Consider the following 14071-nt stretch of genomic DNA (forward strand, 5'->3'; position numbering starts at 1 on the left):
CTCCCCTTCATGGTGCTCGTCTGTTCCGTATACTCGAGCTTTTGTCGTTTCCCCCAGAGTGCAGCAAAGCAGACTCCCAGCCAGGAAGCTCGTCAATCTTTGCCAAAACAACACATAAATTAGTGCCCAAATTGTCGTCACAGTGGTAGAGAAGAAGACGTAAAGGGAGACGTCTTGAGCTTGCAGGTAGGGAATATGCGTTCACCCTCTCCTGCTCGACTTCATAAAGGGTGTCAGAATCCTCCTCAATAAAACAGTCAAGTAAATACAGTTGGAGACATGAAGAGAAAAGCACTGCTCTGTTGTACAGGCATCTGGAGTTGGGCAGTGTTGAAATATTAATAGGCCTCACACACAAACAAACACACCAAAGCACGCATGAGTTCATCCCAAAAGCAGCCCAGGGCAGTGGTCCAGACCTGAGCTCCAGCAAAGTCGCTGCTCTGCTATGAAAGGAATAATGGGGGGCAGGGGGGTGTAACTTTAAAAGCCCATTTTCTGAAAACTGTAGCTGGTCTCTGGTGAAAAAAGGATCACAGCTTAGACAGCTGAATGATTTGATGGGGAATTAGCCAGACTCAGTTTGGAGACATCAAAATGTGTCAATTATGTCTTTGCTTTCTGTAATCTCCTTTGAGTGTTTTTTTTTTTTTTTTTTTTTTTTATGATTTCAGGATAGCTGTTAAAAGCTGCAATACAGAGGTTTTTGTTCTGGAGGTATATTCTAGTGGCAGCACCTCACTGTGAGCCTCCTGTGCTCTCACAAGCCAGTCGTTGCCATTAGAACAGATCTAAGCTAAAATACCCAGCAAGCCTTCAGCCCCACCTTCCACAAAAATAAAAAAAAAACACACTGCATTTGTACAAGATGCATTTCACACCGTGACTCTGTTTTGCTGGTGACATTCAAATAACCTTTTCTTCTGTGGTATAAATGGGATAAAAAAAAAAAGAAAAAGTATTGTGTTGTGCGACTTCATATGACAGCAGAGCCCTGGCAGATAAGAGAGGCAGAGATCTGATTCCATCTCTTGTTAGGCTGTCGCCTCTCTACAGCTCGATCTGACTCTTATGGGTATCTGTTTAGAGGAGGTTCTCTTTATTAACCGACAGATGATCTACACTGTCAAATGAGGCGTCTGTGTGGAAAAAAAATAAATACATGCACATAATGATGGAGGTGCATTGTACAGTCTCGCTCGTTGTTGGACTATTATCTAAAGGCGTTTTTTTGTTTGTTTGTTTGTTTTTTTCTTTTCTAAAAGAAAATATCACAGCATCAGAAATGCTGTGGTAATTTTAAGCTATTTTAGAGCAACAAAAAACATCTATAATCGCCGCTTGTCCAATGATAGAAGAATTGTTAATCTGCTCATAATGTCATGCCCCGTCCACCTTACATAATATCTGACATGAGCGCACTGGCTTGCGTCACTCTGTCATTGACAGCTGTCAGCGCAATGTGGCCAAAACACACACATACACACACACACACACACACACGCACGCACGCACATACACACACTTCACATGCAGTCACGAGAGCAATGTGTTTTCTCAAACTGTTTCACATGCTTTCTTTCCCAACGATGTATGTAAATGCACCAGTGGGAAAAATCTGCTCTATATAAACACATCAGCACTTGAAGCCTTGATTTTAGACTTTGTGGTGCACATCTACTGTGAATCACAAGGCCATGAGAAAGTGATTTAATGGTCCAATCGAGTAATGGGTTAAGCTCTCGGCATTATGACGGTGGCCTGGGCAATGGGCCTGTAATGTAGGGGGGGATAATCTTAATCCTTCAGCGTTATGTCAGTTTTCCAGTGGTTCATTGGGAACTGCAAGGAGATTTAGACTACAAATTTCACTGTTTGTAGCAGGCTGCAAGATTGTTACTTTTACCTTTTATCAGCAGAGCTCGATGCATTACCCGAAATGTATTCATGTAATGATTCATTCAACTGATGAGAGTAAAGTGAAAGGTTTTTAGAAAAGTTTTCTGAAAAAATAGAGATGACAATTTGACAGATTACAGATCTGGTTTAAAACAATATAATCGGTGTAAAAAAAAAAAAAAAAAATCCAGTTCATTTATTGTGGTATTTATGCATTTCTAGTTCTGTATTTTCTAAGATTTCATACATTTCAAAATGCATCTTGAATCCATGCCGCAAATATATGGCATGGCCTGGTCTTCAGTACCAGCAGTACGGATAAATGGCAACATGTCTTTGTGTGTAAGGGTCCTGCGGGGTTTCAAACAGATTATAATGAATCATTTGTGCTTTTTCGAAATTTTTAAAACAAAGGCAATATTTAAGTGAACATTTTATTAGTCAACATTTGGAGATTTGTGTGTGAACATTTAAAAGTATTCTACACTTACATTTCAGCATGGCTGACATTACTGAAACACCAGTGTCTGTGGATGTGTGTTTTTTTTTAGAGATTATACATCCTCACTGTAAATCTGATACTGAGTTTACTTTTTTTCTGAATTTCCGTCATGCAATTAAAAAAATGTCTCTTTCTCACAGTCTGAATGAATTCAGCCATGTCTTGACAAAGTTGTCTCAAATTTGATTTCTTTTGAATATCGTCTTACTTGAAGCGAATAAATATATGCATATATATTTTTTTTTAAATACATGCTGTCTAAGAGTATCACTGCTGCCACCAACTGTTTTGGAGAGGAACTGCTTGATCCGGAGGCATGCTCTGCTGCGCTACCTCCCATAGAAAAACATCACTGACTTAGAAGAAGTAGCTGCTTCCAAGCTACCTCTTGGATACCTCTTGTTGTGTCTAAGTGATTCGCCAATCACTTAGACACAACCAACCTGCACTTTTCTTCCCAGAGAAACTGTGTCCACACTGAAGATTGCAGTGGTGTACAGCATTTATTGATTAAAAGTAAATGAACCTTGTGAGTGTCTAATCTGCTCATATGCCAGGGATGTGAAAATGGGAAACTGACAGGTGGCAGACTTAATATGTATTTGTTTGACTGTCCTGGTCTTTTATGATGCACTGTGCTGTTCTCACACTGGCTCAGTCTAAAGGCTGTGAAAAAGACAGCGAAGGGCACTGGGTGAACATGCAATGGCCTCACTGGCCCTTTTGTACATGTGCACTGAGTGACACGTCATCCCCTCGGACGGCCTGCTAGTGATGTGAGTCAGTGTCCTTGAGCCGCTCAGCCACAGACAAAGAACAAGCCTTAACATTCTGTTCTGCATGACCGTCTTCTCTCTCTGCAGCGCTCTTTATTCTCAACACCCATGCCACTCTGCAAGGATGCTTTGGGTTAGGTTGCTTCCCCGGCCCTCACTGCAATGTCTCGGGCGTGATTGTGCTGCAGTTGGGATTCAACATAATCTTGGCATCTCAGCAGGTGTCTTTGAAGTGGCCTGCATGCAGAGAGGGCACTTCTCCGCACTGCGAGGAGCGGCAGTGCTGCTGGGATGGGCTGTAGCATGGTCGCTTGTGTTACTGTGCCTGGCTTTGATGTTGTAAACAGAGCGGGCAGGGCTGGCTGGCAGGCAGGGCGACGGGTAGAGAGGCAGGCAGGCAGGCGGGCACGGTGAATGGGATCAGCGGCACTGCAGCGGTCAAGCTCAAGTGAGCCAGCAGCTGCTTGATTCACACTGGGAGACGGTTTACTCCACATTTTACGTCAATAGATATTAACTGCCATTTTGGGATGCGTGAATGTTTTTTTTCTGTTTGTTTGTTTTTGTTGTTTAAGTTCTCACCTCTTAACCAAAGAAAGCAATAAGTATATGGAAAGACATTATTTTTATTATTATTACACTAGAAGTTTGCGTCAGCTGATCCATAGATGCACCCGTTTTTTTACTGCCGAGTACACCCAGTATCTATGGGTTTGTGTGGGAGCAAAGTGAAAGAGCTGGTGAGACTGGATGCACTTGGGCCCGTCCTGCAGCAGATAGGGCTTAACTAAACTACGCTCATGTGGATATATAATCTGCCCGGCCTGGCACCCCTGTGTCTGCACTCTTGCTGCTTTCACCTGATGTGGCACAGCCTCTGTCGGGCCTGAGCGAGCACCCAGCCAGCTCCGCTTCTTCGGGAGAGATGAAGGCATCTCGCAGCTCTGCTGTGGGGGTGGAGGGGAGGGGAGGGCAGGCAGAAGCCTAAGCCTGGAGCTATCAGAGGCTGGAGCTCGTAGCCAAAAGCATGTGGGTTGTGAACGGGGTGGGTGGAAGCTCGGCTTAACTTGGCATGACAGCCGTAGAAACGGCCCTGCACTGCCACCCAATGGCCAGAGACTGTCACTGCGGCCTTTTGGAGCAACATAACCACAGCTAGTCATAATTACAGCACGCTTCAGTTGTTGTGAGTGCATGTCAGAACAAATTACGTAAGTAATGAGGCTGAAAATGCTAAAGGAGTTGAAACACACTGCACAGCTAATGCTCATGCGGTGAGAACACAAAAACAAACAATAGAGTGCACTCATTCAGAGATAGACCTAAATGAAATAACAAGCAACTGCGCACAGTAAGGAAAATATTAATTATAAATTAACCCTCTCAGTGAGGTTGTCGGAGCCCGCCTCCTGCCTGGGTTCCACTCTAATCCGGGCCAACGAGGTGCAGTGCCCTCTGTTGTATGGGAGAACCTCAAATCGCAGGAGGTGTTGTATGAAGGAGTATTAATCGTTCATGATCCACCTCTCCTTTTTGTTCATTTTCCTAAAATCTAGGCTAATTCCGAGTAAACATGGCTGGTCTTGTTGACTCCAGCAGTGCAAGGAGAGATCCCCTGAATGAACAGAGTGCAACTCCCGGGTTGGTGGATTAAAGGCTCTGTGTTAAGGGGCTCTCCGGGGCACGCCTCGGGGACGAGGACATTATCCACATGACACAATGCAGGTTCCAAGGCAGCTGATTAAGTGGGCAGGGATCTCTGGATGAACTCCAACAAAAGTACTTTTGATGTGATCAAACCGGAATAAAGAGGCTGCTTGTTAAGGTGTGCAGGAGATATTTTAAGTCTTTTGTCTTTAGACGAGACCTGAGGCATTATAGCAGACAGTTGGGCCTGGTTTGAGGGAAGAGGCTGATGTAACACCCTGAAAATATTCCACCTCTTTTTAAGAAGTAGATTATATATCAAGCTCTGTTTGGGGGAATTGATCTGATGCTTATCCGAGCACCGTAGAACAGAATGCCAATGTCAGTTGTATTTGTGTAGGACATTTAAAAAAAAAAACAATACATTTTAAACAAAGTGGTTCAAAAACTAAGCAGGCAAGATGCTAAAACAAATATAAAAAGATGTATCCAAAAATATAAAAGAATAAAATGGAATGAAATTGCACTATGTTACATAATATCTGTGGTTTTCTGCTCTACTCCAATAAAAAAAAAAAAAAAACGAGTTTTAAGAAGATATTTTGATGTGTATATTTAGTGAATAACTACTGAGCAGATAATTTGGGTAAAGTACTAAAAAGTTCAAACATTTTTTTGGAGGGGGGGCCGTGGAGAAACTGGTTGGTCGACTGAAGTTCTCCAACAGGTGTATTAAAAAAAAAAAAGAACTAAAGATACACACATAGAAACATATATACAAATATTCAAAAAGACTATCTTTCAAAGCAGTATCATAATCTGCTTTGGAAGAGAGCAGAAAGAGAGCAACAAACTAAAATATTAGAAAAGTGCAGCTTTTAATTTATGTATATCCCTATATATACTCTGACCCAAAAAAAAAAAAAAGAATATTTTTTTTGTTTGTTTGAGATTTTGAGTGTTGGAGCATACATGAAGAGAGTATTCCTCTTTTTACAGTCTCTGTAATCGGGTTTCTTCTGCCCCAGTCCACCAGAGCCACTCTTCTGCAACTTTTAATATCATCCCCAGCATATCTGAATTCATTTGTTGAAAACACTTATCAATGTGTCAAAAATGTAACATATCCATCTATTGTTTCAGCTGTAGAATTGGTGAATTAATTAGCTGGAAGAATTAATGTTCTCTTCTGACTAAAGCACACAATTTAGCAAAGTACATGTTTATGTTTGTGATAGTAGGACAGGAATAGGCTTTCTACCTGGCATGTCTCCCAAACAACCAGGTGTGAGATGACCTCTAATGGTTGTTATGGAGACTTGATGACCCCAGTCTGCCATGTTATCCTGCAGTTATCTCTCACTACATAAACATGGGTCTTCTTCCAGCCTCGGAGGCCAACGGCTGTAAGGAATGGGTCTCTGTATGGTATCATATTTAAATATCAGGGAAATGGGAAATTGCATATTACTAATTAGAAAATCTTTGAAGTCTTGATCTTTTTCTTTTTTTATGAATGATGTGTAAACTTAGTGATTTCAATAATATTTACTTGGAGTGCCAACAAATCTACAAATCTAGTGGGTACAAGAGCAGTTTCTACCCTGATAGGCAGTCTACATCAGTGGTTAAAAGCAAACAAAACATTACATCATGACAGAGAGCATCCTACTGTGATCTTTCCTCGATTCAGATCAAGTAGCTGGCGCTGCAGTGCACTGATGGAAATGACGCGACTGAGGAGGGCAACGAGATACAGATATCCAAAGGGTGTGGGGGGAGGGGGGGGTGAACCTCGGAGGAAGGTAGCGGCGTGGCACTGGCGGCTGCTGCGGTGATAAAGCTGAGATCAGTGGACCAAGCTGGGAGTTCTGGGTGTCTCGTGTCTGTGTGTTCTGCCCGTTGAGCTGCAGGTTCGCTCCTGGAGCGAGGGCCGACGATGGATGAGGCCCATCCTCTCTGGGCTTTTGTCCTGCATCTCAGGCCTGTCAACAGTACAACGGCGCTGCCAAACTTAAACTGAAGCGTTTTTTTTTTGTTTGTTTTTTTCTCGTATAGCTCGCTCACACACAAACGCATACAAATACACACAGTTTCTGCTTCATCCAGCACAGCGGGCATGTTATGATTCTTTGTGGTTGCAGTGGATTTGCTCCTTGGAGGGGGGGGTTATGGTTTTGAAATTTAAGAGCCTGCATGAAGTCGGGTTTTCCACCAGGGAATAGACCTCCTCATGTGGCTAAATGATCTTTTGTCATTGCACAAGGTTTATATTTGCACTTCTGTGGGGTATTAGGGTTTGTGGGCAGCCGGGTCTTTTCTTAATGTAAGTTGTGTTTTCGCGACAAATCGATGCCATGTTTGTACAGGCTGTTGTTGAGCATTTTAAAATTGGATCCTTCCCTTAAAAAAACACAGATGCACACACACGCGCACACACACACACACACACGACTGCAGCTCTAAATATTCAGCTAATACTGTGTGGAAGTGAAGATTCAAAAGCCACTGGATGAGATGTTTTTAGAAGCACAGTGCTCTTTCATGTACCAACATGGATCCATGGTGAGAGGGTTGTACAGCGGCTTGTGACAGCAAAATGTTGATTTCTTTTTGCCCTTATTTATTTATTTCTTTCATTCTCTTCTCTTCTCCCCAGCTCAAATCGAAATAATTCCCTGCAAGATCTGTGGAGACAAATCATCAGGCATCCATTACGGCGTGATAACATGCGAAGGCTGTAAGGTAAGCATCAAGAGGAGCGAACCTGTTAGTGTGATGGGTTGTAAGCATGTGAAAGAGGGAGGGCAAAGACAGGGAGGAAACGCTGAGGAGGTAAAGAAAGTTGCTTGTTTGGTAGAAGAAAAAAAAAAGAACATCTTAAAATGTTGCTGAAGTTTTACAGCGTTTTGGAGAGGGAGCGTGGTGTGTGTAAACACACAGAGCATGATCATTAAAGTGGTCAAGCACCACTGAGGACATCACAGAAAGGCACAATTAGTAGGACATAGTCATTCCTCTGCTTTCCTCTGCCTTTTCCCTCCCAGGGACATGTCTTTTTTTTTTTTTTGCTGTTTTTTTTTTCTTCTCCTTTTTCGCTTCTGCTGCTCTTCTTGAAATAGGATGATCAAAAGGAGAGTGCTTTGAATTATAGCAGATTGTTGGCTGTTTGCTACAGCGTGTTTCTCCCCATTGAAGCCACCTTTTGTACCATTTCAAATACACCAGCCATTCACGGCGAAGGAAAATTTGTGCACAGAGTGTATTCCTGTCCCCCCTCGTGCTCGTCACCGAGCACATCATTAGCATTCCTCAGCCAGCCTCCACCTTTTGCTGTTTGCGCCGGTGTGAGTGTGTGTGTGTGTGTGTGCGCGCGTGCATGTGTGTGATTTGGGGGGGGGGGACCAAAAGAGGCTCCTTTCAGCTCTTCTTCCCAGCACCCCTCTCTCCCTCTCCCTCTCACTCACACACACACACACACACACAGATCCTGGAAAGGATAAAACGCTAAAAAATAAACTGCTGAAATCTATCTTTAATGATTGCTAATTAGTCCACAGGCAGAAAGGCCTTTAATGGTACGTGCGAGTACAAAAGTTTGGACCATAAATCATTGCATTATTAAGGAGTGCTACTTGTCACTGGCAGTTTTACTCTGTTTCCATAATGGCTTCCATTATAAAGCAACTTGGCAGCTGTCAGCTGTTTTCTTGTAATTAAACAGCCAATGAGCAGCTAATTAAGACATATGTGTGTGGAGCAGTAGAGTGGGGCATGTTAATGATGTGCTGGAATCAATTCATTAAGTCAAAGGATGAGGAATCCAGTTGGTGTGCGTTTGCAATCCTTTAGCCTTGCACATGCCTGTGCTGCATTAATCAACACTAATAACGCCACTGAAGAGAAATGCCAGGCGTTGTTATCATGCGCTACCCAAAAACACGCCGCCGTCGTGTTGTACACGCTGGTGGATATACAGCGCTCTTTAAATGCCAGCAAAGAAGTCAGGAAAATACCACCGCAGTAGTTTTTTTGTTGCATTTCAATTTGCAAGCAGTAAAATGAAAATATCACCACTGGGGAGTACAGTACATCCCCGCCAGACTGCAATAAATCTTGTCAGCGCTAGAGCACAATGAAGACATAAAAATGATCCCCCTTCTGAGGTGCCAGAATGAGCGTTTGCGGCCGCGGAGGCCCGTTCAGCAAACCTAAGGCGTATTTTCCCCGTGTCCCTCTCCCCATGCAGGGCTTCTTCAGGAGGAGTCAGCAGAGCAATGCAGCGTACTCCTGCCCCCGTCAGAAAAACTGCTTGATCGACCGCACCAGCCGCAACCGCTGCCAGCACTGCAGGCTGCAGAAGTGCCTGGCAGTGGGAATGTCACGAGATGGTGAGTTGTTGTTTTACGGGAGGGGAATCGACAGGTGGGTGCAACGGATGGCAAAGGTACCGAGAGGCGAAGGGCTCACATTCAGGCACCTGTTTGTGTAAAATCTGCTCATGACGAAGTTGGGGGCAGATGTTGTGAATTACAAATGAGTCGCTTTCTAAACTGTAATTCTAGTATAAACTATATGTTTCTAAGCCTTTTATTTTATCTTTGTAACTTAAAGAGGCTTTTCTCTGATGGAGTTGTCCATGAGAGTTTTTTTTTTTTTTTTTTTTTTGGGCTTTTACAATCCTAACTCGTTGCAGTTATATTTATTTGAAGATTTTTAACTGCTTCCCTGATTTTAGATAGAGGAAGGTTTAGGTGAGTAAAATGTATGACATATTGAGATCAATATACATCTGACTGTCTGGAATGGTCTGTCCTCTTTTCATTCCTCTTTCTAAGAAATATGGACCTCTGTGCCACCTCGTGTATATACCTCATGTAAACAGGAAGTTACATATTCCTCCTGATCATCTTAAAAAAAGTAAAGCATAAATAAAATTAGTACATTTAATTTTGTTTTTTTAGAACCAATCAGGCACACAGAGAATATTGGCACCAGTAATTATTAAAAGAAAAATAAAACAAATATTTCTAACATGTTTTTTCACCCTCTGACTAAATGTACTTGCATAGATGTTAGATCAGTTTCTTTTTTTCTTCTTGATTTTCAGTGTGTAATTATGTTTTAATGATTTGACACATCATTATTTGGGATATCAATAAGTGTGGAGAGCAGTGTTTCTGAACACTGCAAGGCAGTGCCATTAGCTGCCCAGCTGTCCACAGAGAAATCATCGACTTGATTTGAGCATGTGGGAACATATCTTGATAATGTCCATTATGCGCCGGCGGTGGGACAGTTGTTGCCGTAATGGAAACCTTGTTTTCATAAAACAGGAAGTTGTTAGAGGGTGTTGTTATTGCCGCTGTAGCCGGGATGCAAAATTGGGAGCCCCTAGGTGGGCGTTTGTGTCTTTCTTTGTCAGGCAGGTCCAGACTAGACTGAGCTGAGGAGGCTCTGCTTGAACACAGCAGACGTCCGATGTGTTTTTTCACTAAAGCACGATTTCACAGATTTGAAGTGAAAATCTTCAGTGCACTTGTACACTTGTAGACCCCGCCCCATGTACATGCACATATACCGTCATGTATGTGAAAGAACACAGAAGTAAGTGAGTACTGTTTGTACAGTTCATCTCTCATGCAGACACACTTACACAGGTGTGTGTTTTGACTGAAAGAAGGTGACTCTGAACCTTATGCGAGCCTTTATGCTTACTCTCCTCCCTGTCCCGCTGCATATATTTATTTGCATAGATACCTACGTAGTGTACACATAAACCCACACACACACATGCATATTGTGACCTCCTGACTTACAGAGTGTGCCCCACTACATCAGCCGGTTGTCCTGAACTACAGAGATTTACTTATTGTTTTATGTCAATATTTTATTGAACATTATTAGCTCTGATGCGTCAGGATTGAAACATTTTATTCTTTTGTATTTGACCTGCTGATCAAAGAAAAGTGGTCTGATTCTGATCTCTGGCCAAGTGATTATTGGAGCATCTTTAAAGCTTTCTAGATTTAGTTACCATAACAAACTATATGCGTAGAGTTAGAAAATGAACCTCATTTAATGATTCATAAATGCCTATCAGTACACATTTTTCCAAATAACATATATGTTTAAAATTCTACTCAACTTAATTTTATTTTGTGTGGTTCATTTTAGTTTAGCATTTTAATCCACTTTCACTTGATTTTCATACTTTTCCTTTTTGTCCTTTTTGCACCAGCGGTGAAATTTGGCCGCATGTCAAAGAAGCAGCGAGACAGCCTGTACGCTGAGGTCCAGAAGCACCGGCTGCAGCAGCAGCAGCGAGACCACCAACAGCAGCCCGGAGAGGCAGAGCCGCTCACACCCAGCTACGGCCTCTCAGCCAACGGCCTAACGGAGCTACACGATGACCTCAGCGGCTACATGGACGGCCACACTCCTGATGGCAGCAAGCCCGACTCGGCGGTCAGCAGCTTCTACCTAGACATCCAGCCGTCCCCTGACCAGTCAGGCTTAGACATCAACGGCATCAAGCCGGAGCCCATCTGCGACTTTGCCCCCGGCTCTGGCTTCTTTCCCTACTGCTCCTTCACCAACGGCGAGACCTCCCCCACCGTTTCCATGGCTGAACTAGGTAAGGAGCAGGCGAAAGGAAGGAAGAGGTTAAAGGAGAGACAGTGAAACGAAGGAGGGGGGTAGAACAACTCAACCGTGGGGCAAACGACACAAAGGTTGCTTAAAATAGCAGGAGGTTGGAGACTCATCTCCAACACTCATTAAAAGAGCCTCTTTTTTTTGTAATTAGTTTCCATTAATTAGGGCCAATCGGGATCCAGCAGGGCAGGCGTCTGGGGAAATCATTTTTTTAGGCTCCCTTGTGCCTCGGAACTCCTTTTAACAGATGTGTTTTCAAAACCATTTAAATTCTTATACCCGATATTTCTCTGAGAGAAAAAAAAAAAAAAACGTGACCTTTGTTTCAGTGAGTAACATGGCGCCCCTCCCCCTCCCTTTTCCATGCATTTGTGTCATAACTAGATTGGCTTCGCCTCAACCTTAAGCTATGAGCTTCCTGCAGGCAGTATAAGGAAATGTCAACAAGCTTCCCCCCCCCCCCCCCCCCCCCCAAAAAAAAAAAAAAAAACATGTGTATTCACCCCCCCCCACCCCCCAAATCCTTCGTTCTTCATTAGAGCTCAGTAAATAAATCTTCTTTTCCTGTGGCACATCTCATCAGTGAGCAGTGAAGTCTTCACTTTCACATAGCTCCGTCTGTGTGTAGCACCCAGATCTTGGCTGAAATCATCTGGGTTGGTCATGATGATGATTGTCTTCCAGAGCACCTCGCCCAGAACATCTCAAAGTCACACATGGAGACATGTCAGTACCTGAGAGAGGAGCTGCAGCAGATGACCTGGCAGGCTTTCCTTCAGGAAGAGGTGGAGAGCTACCAGAGCAAGGTAAGGCGTCCGTCCGTCCGGCTCGGTGCTGCGCTTTTCTGTAGCAGCTGCAGCTATTATCAAAACCATTGTTTTACGGCAGATAACCCATTCTCTGTCCTATCTCGTTCCTCAGCCCCGGGAAGTCATGTGGCAGCTGTGTGCTATCAAAATAACAGAGGCCATTCAGTATGTGGTGGAGTTTGCCAAGCGCATCGACGGCTTCATGGAGCTGTGTCAGAACGATCAGATAGTGCTGCTGAAAGCAGGTATGACAGCCTGTCAACATGGCCTGCTGCCGTCAAACTCACCTCGGCTCACCTCCGCCAGCCCCGCTCCGCCGTTGTCACGGGGGCGTAGCTGACCTGACTGCACAAAGCTCCTCTTCTTCACACGCACAGACAGTGTCACAGACAGGAGAACCCCACCCCAGCCTGACTCTGCCTCTTTCTGCGTTTGCACTGTTCGCTGCATACACAGCAAAGGCGGACGCTGCGTTAGATAAGTCATCCGTTCCAGAGTTCTGATAAAACCCATCAGTCTAGCTGCCGATATTTATTTTATTTTATTTTTTTAAATTTTTTTTGCCCGCTTTTTTCCCCCAGAAATGTAGGCTGTCTCTTCGAGCTGCTCTGATAAAGTCCCCTGTATTTATGCAGATGCACAGTGCCATCCACACTTATTCGAACCCCTGGAAAAGACGAGTAAAAAGCCTTAAAATAAATTCCTCTTAATCTCCTTCTGCTGACAGGACAGCACTGCTCCAACTTTCTCACAAAGTTGGAGCAAACCGAGAGAAATCCATTTCTCTTTGCTTGGTCTCCCTACATCCTCCAGAGTCCTCTCTTATGCTCTCTTTTCTCAAGCTTACCTCACAGGATTTAGTTTTCTGAACTGAAATAGCCATGGAGTAGGGTAGTTATTGTTTCTGGTGCATATTTTCTGTAGATTTTTCAAAAACGTGGTTACCCCTCCAGATTTGTTGTCTGGTATCTAGTTATAAAAGTGTTTCATTGTTTCCTTGAGTGTAGCTTTAGGTACAGTTAGGTTGTCTGACAGGACTTTCTGATTTATGAAGATAAACACACATCAGCCTTTTCCTGAATGTTGTGTTCTTTATTCTTTCCCATCTTGAACAGTTGCTAAGAAAAGCGTTCCACTGTTCTTAGCCACTGTTTCCATGTTACCCCAAGAAAACACAAATTTAAGGATTATTCAAGAAAACAACCCCTAGACATTCTGAAAACTATAAAAATGTTTCAAAGGAACTACTAGAGATATTGTGTAGCATCAGTGATTTTTATTTTTGCTTTTCTCTCTGTGTAAATGTACTAAGATGTATTTTCTGAAATTTTCAGTGTGCAAGGCTGTTGCAGCAATGCAAGATACATTTACTCGAGGCTTTCTACACATTTTTTTTCAGCTGTGTCAATAAGAAGTACAGTTGCGTACTTCTTTCCTCTGTGTTCTCTCCCATCAAGTTGTGCAGATTGCACCATCTAATAAATAGCTTTGCAGCTTAAAAAAAAAAAAGCATCTGAACGAAAGAGTGGCATCACTACCTATTTTCGTCAAATTTGACTCTCTGGATAGAATAGCCTTCTATCGATGATGTTTTCATCTGCGGAGGCAGTTTTTATTCTCATCTGCCAGCGGGCGCATTTCAAAGCAGTTGTTTCCTTGTATTTCGGAAGATTAGCACAAAGCATAATCATGTGTTTTGCACCTCTGCCTGATGTTACGGGGGGGGGGGGGGAGAAAAAAAATTTTCGGCTTTTTGTTTCTGTCTTTCCCCGCGGGCTCTG

At 43.3% G+C, this 14071-nt stretch overlaps 1 protein-coding gene across 1 annotated transcript in view; it reads left to right on the forward strand.

The window, feature by feature from the left end:
* Positions 1 to 14071, forward strand: part of roraa (RAR-related orphan receptor A, paralog a) — a 55586-nt gene that overhangs the window by 31973 nt on the left and 9542 nt on the right. The window contains exons 2-6 of the mRNA XM_015035669.1: positions 7484 to 7569; positions 9074 to 9215; positions 11066 to 11461; positions 12166 to 12287; positions 12403 to 12535. Coding sequence (XP_014891155.1) covers positions 7484 to 7569; positions 9074 to 9215; positions 11066 to 11461; positions 12166 to 12287; positions 12403 to 12535 — 879 coding nt within the window. The remainder of the gene's footprint in view (positions 1 to 7483; positions 7570 to 9073; positions 9216 to 11065; positions 11462 to 12165; positions 12288 to 12402; positions 12536 to 14071) is intronic.

This window comes from Poecilia latipinna, unplaced genomic scaffold (genome assembly GCF_001443285.1).
Source record: "Poecilia latipinna isolate Pla-1442-1.1 unplaced genomic scaffold, P_latipinna-1.0 Scaffold344, whole genome shotgun sequence".
NCBI lineage: Eukaryota > Metazoa > Chordata > Actinopteri > Cyprinodontiformes > Poeciliidae > Poecilia > Poecilia latipinna.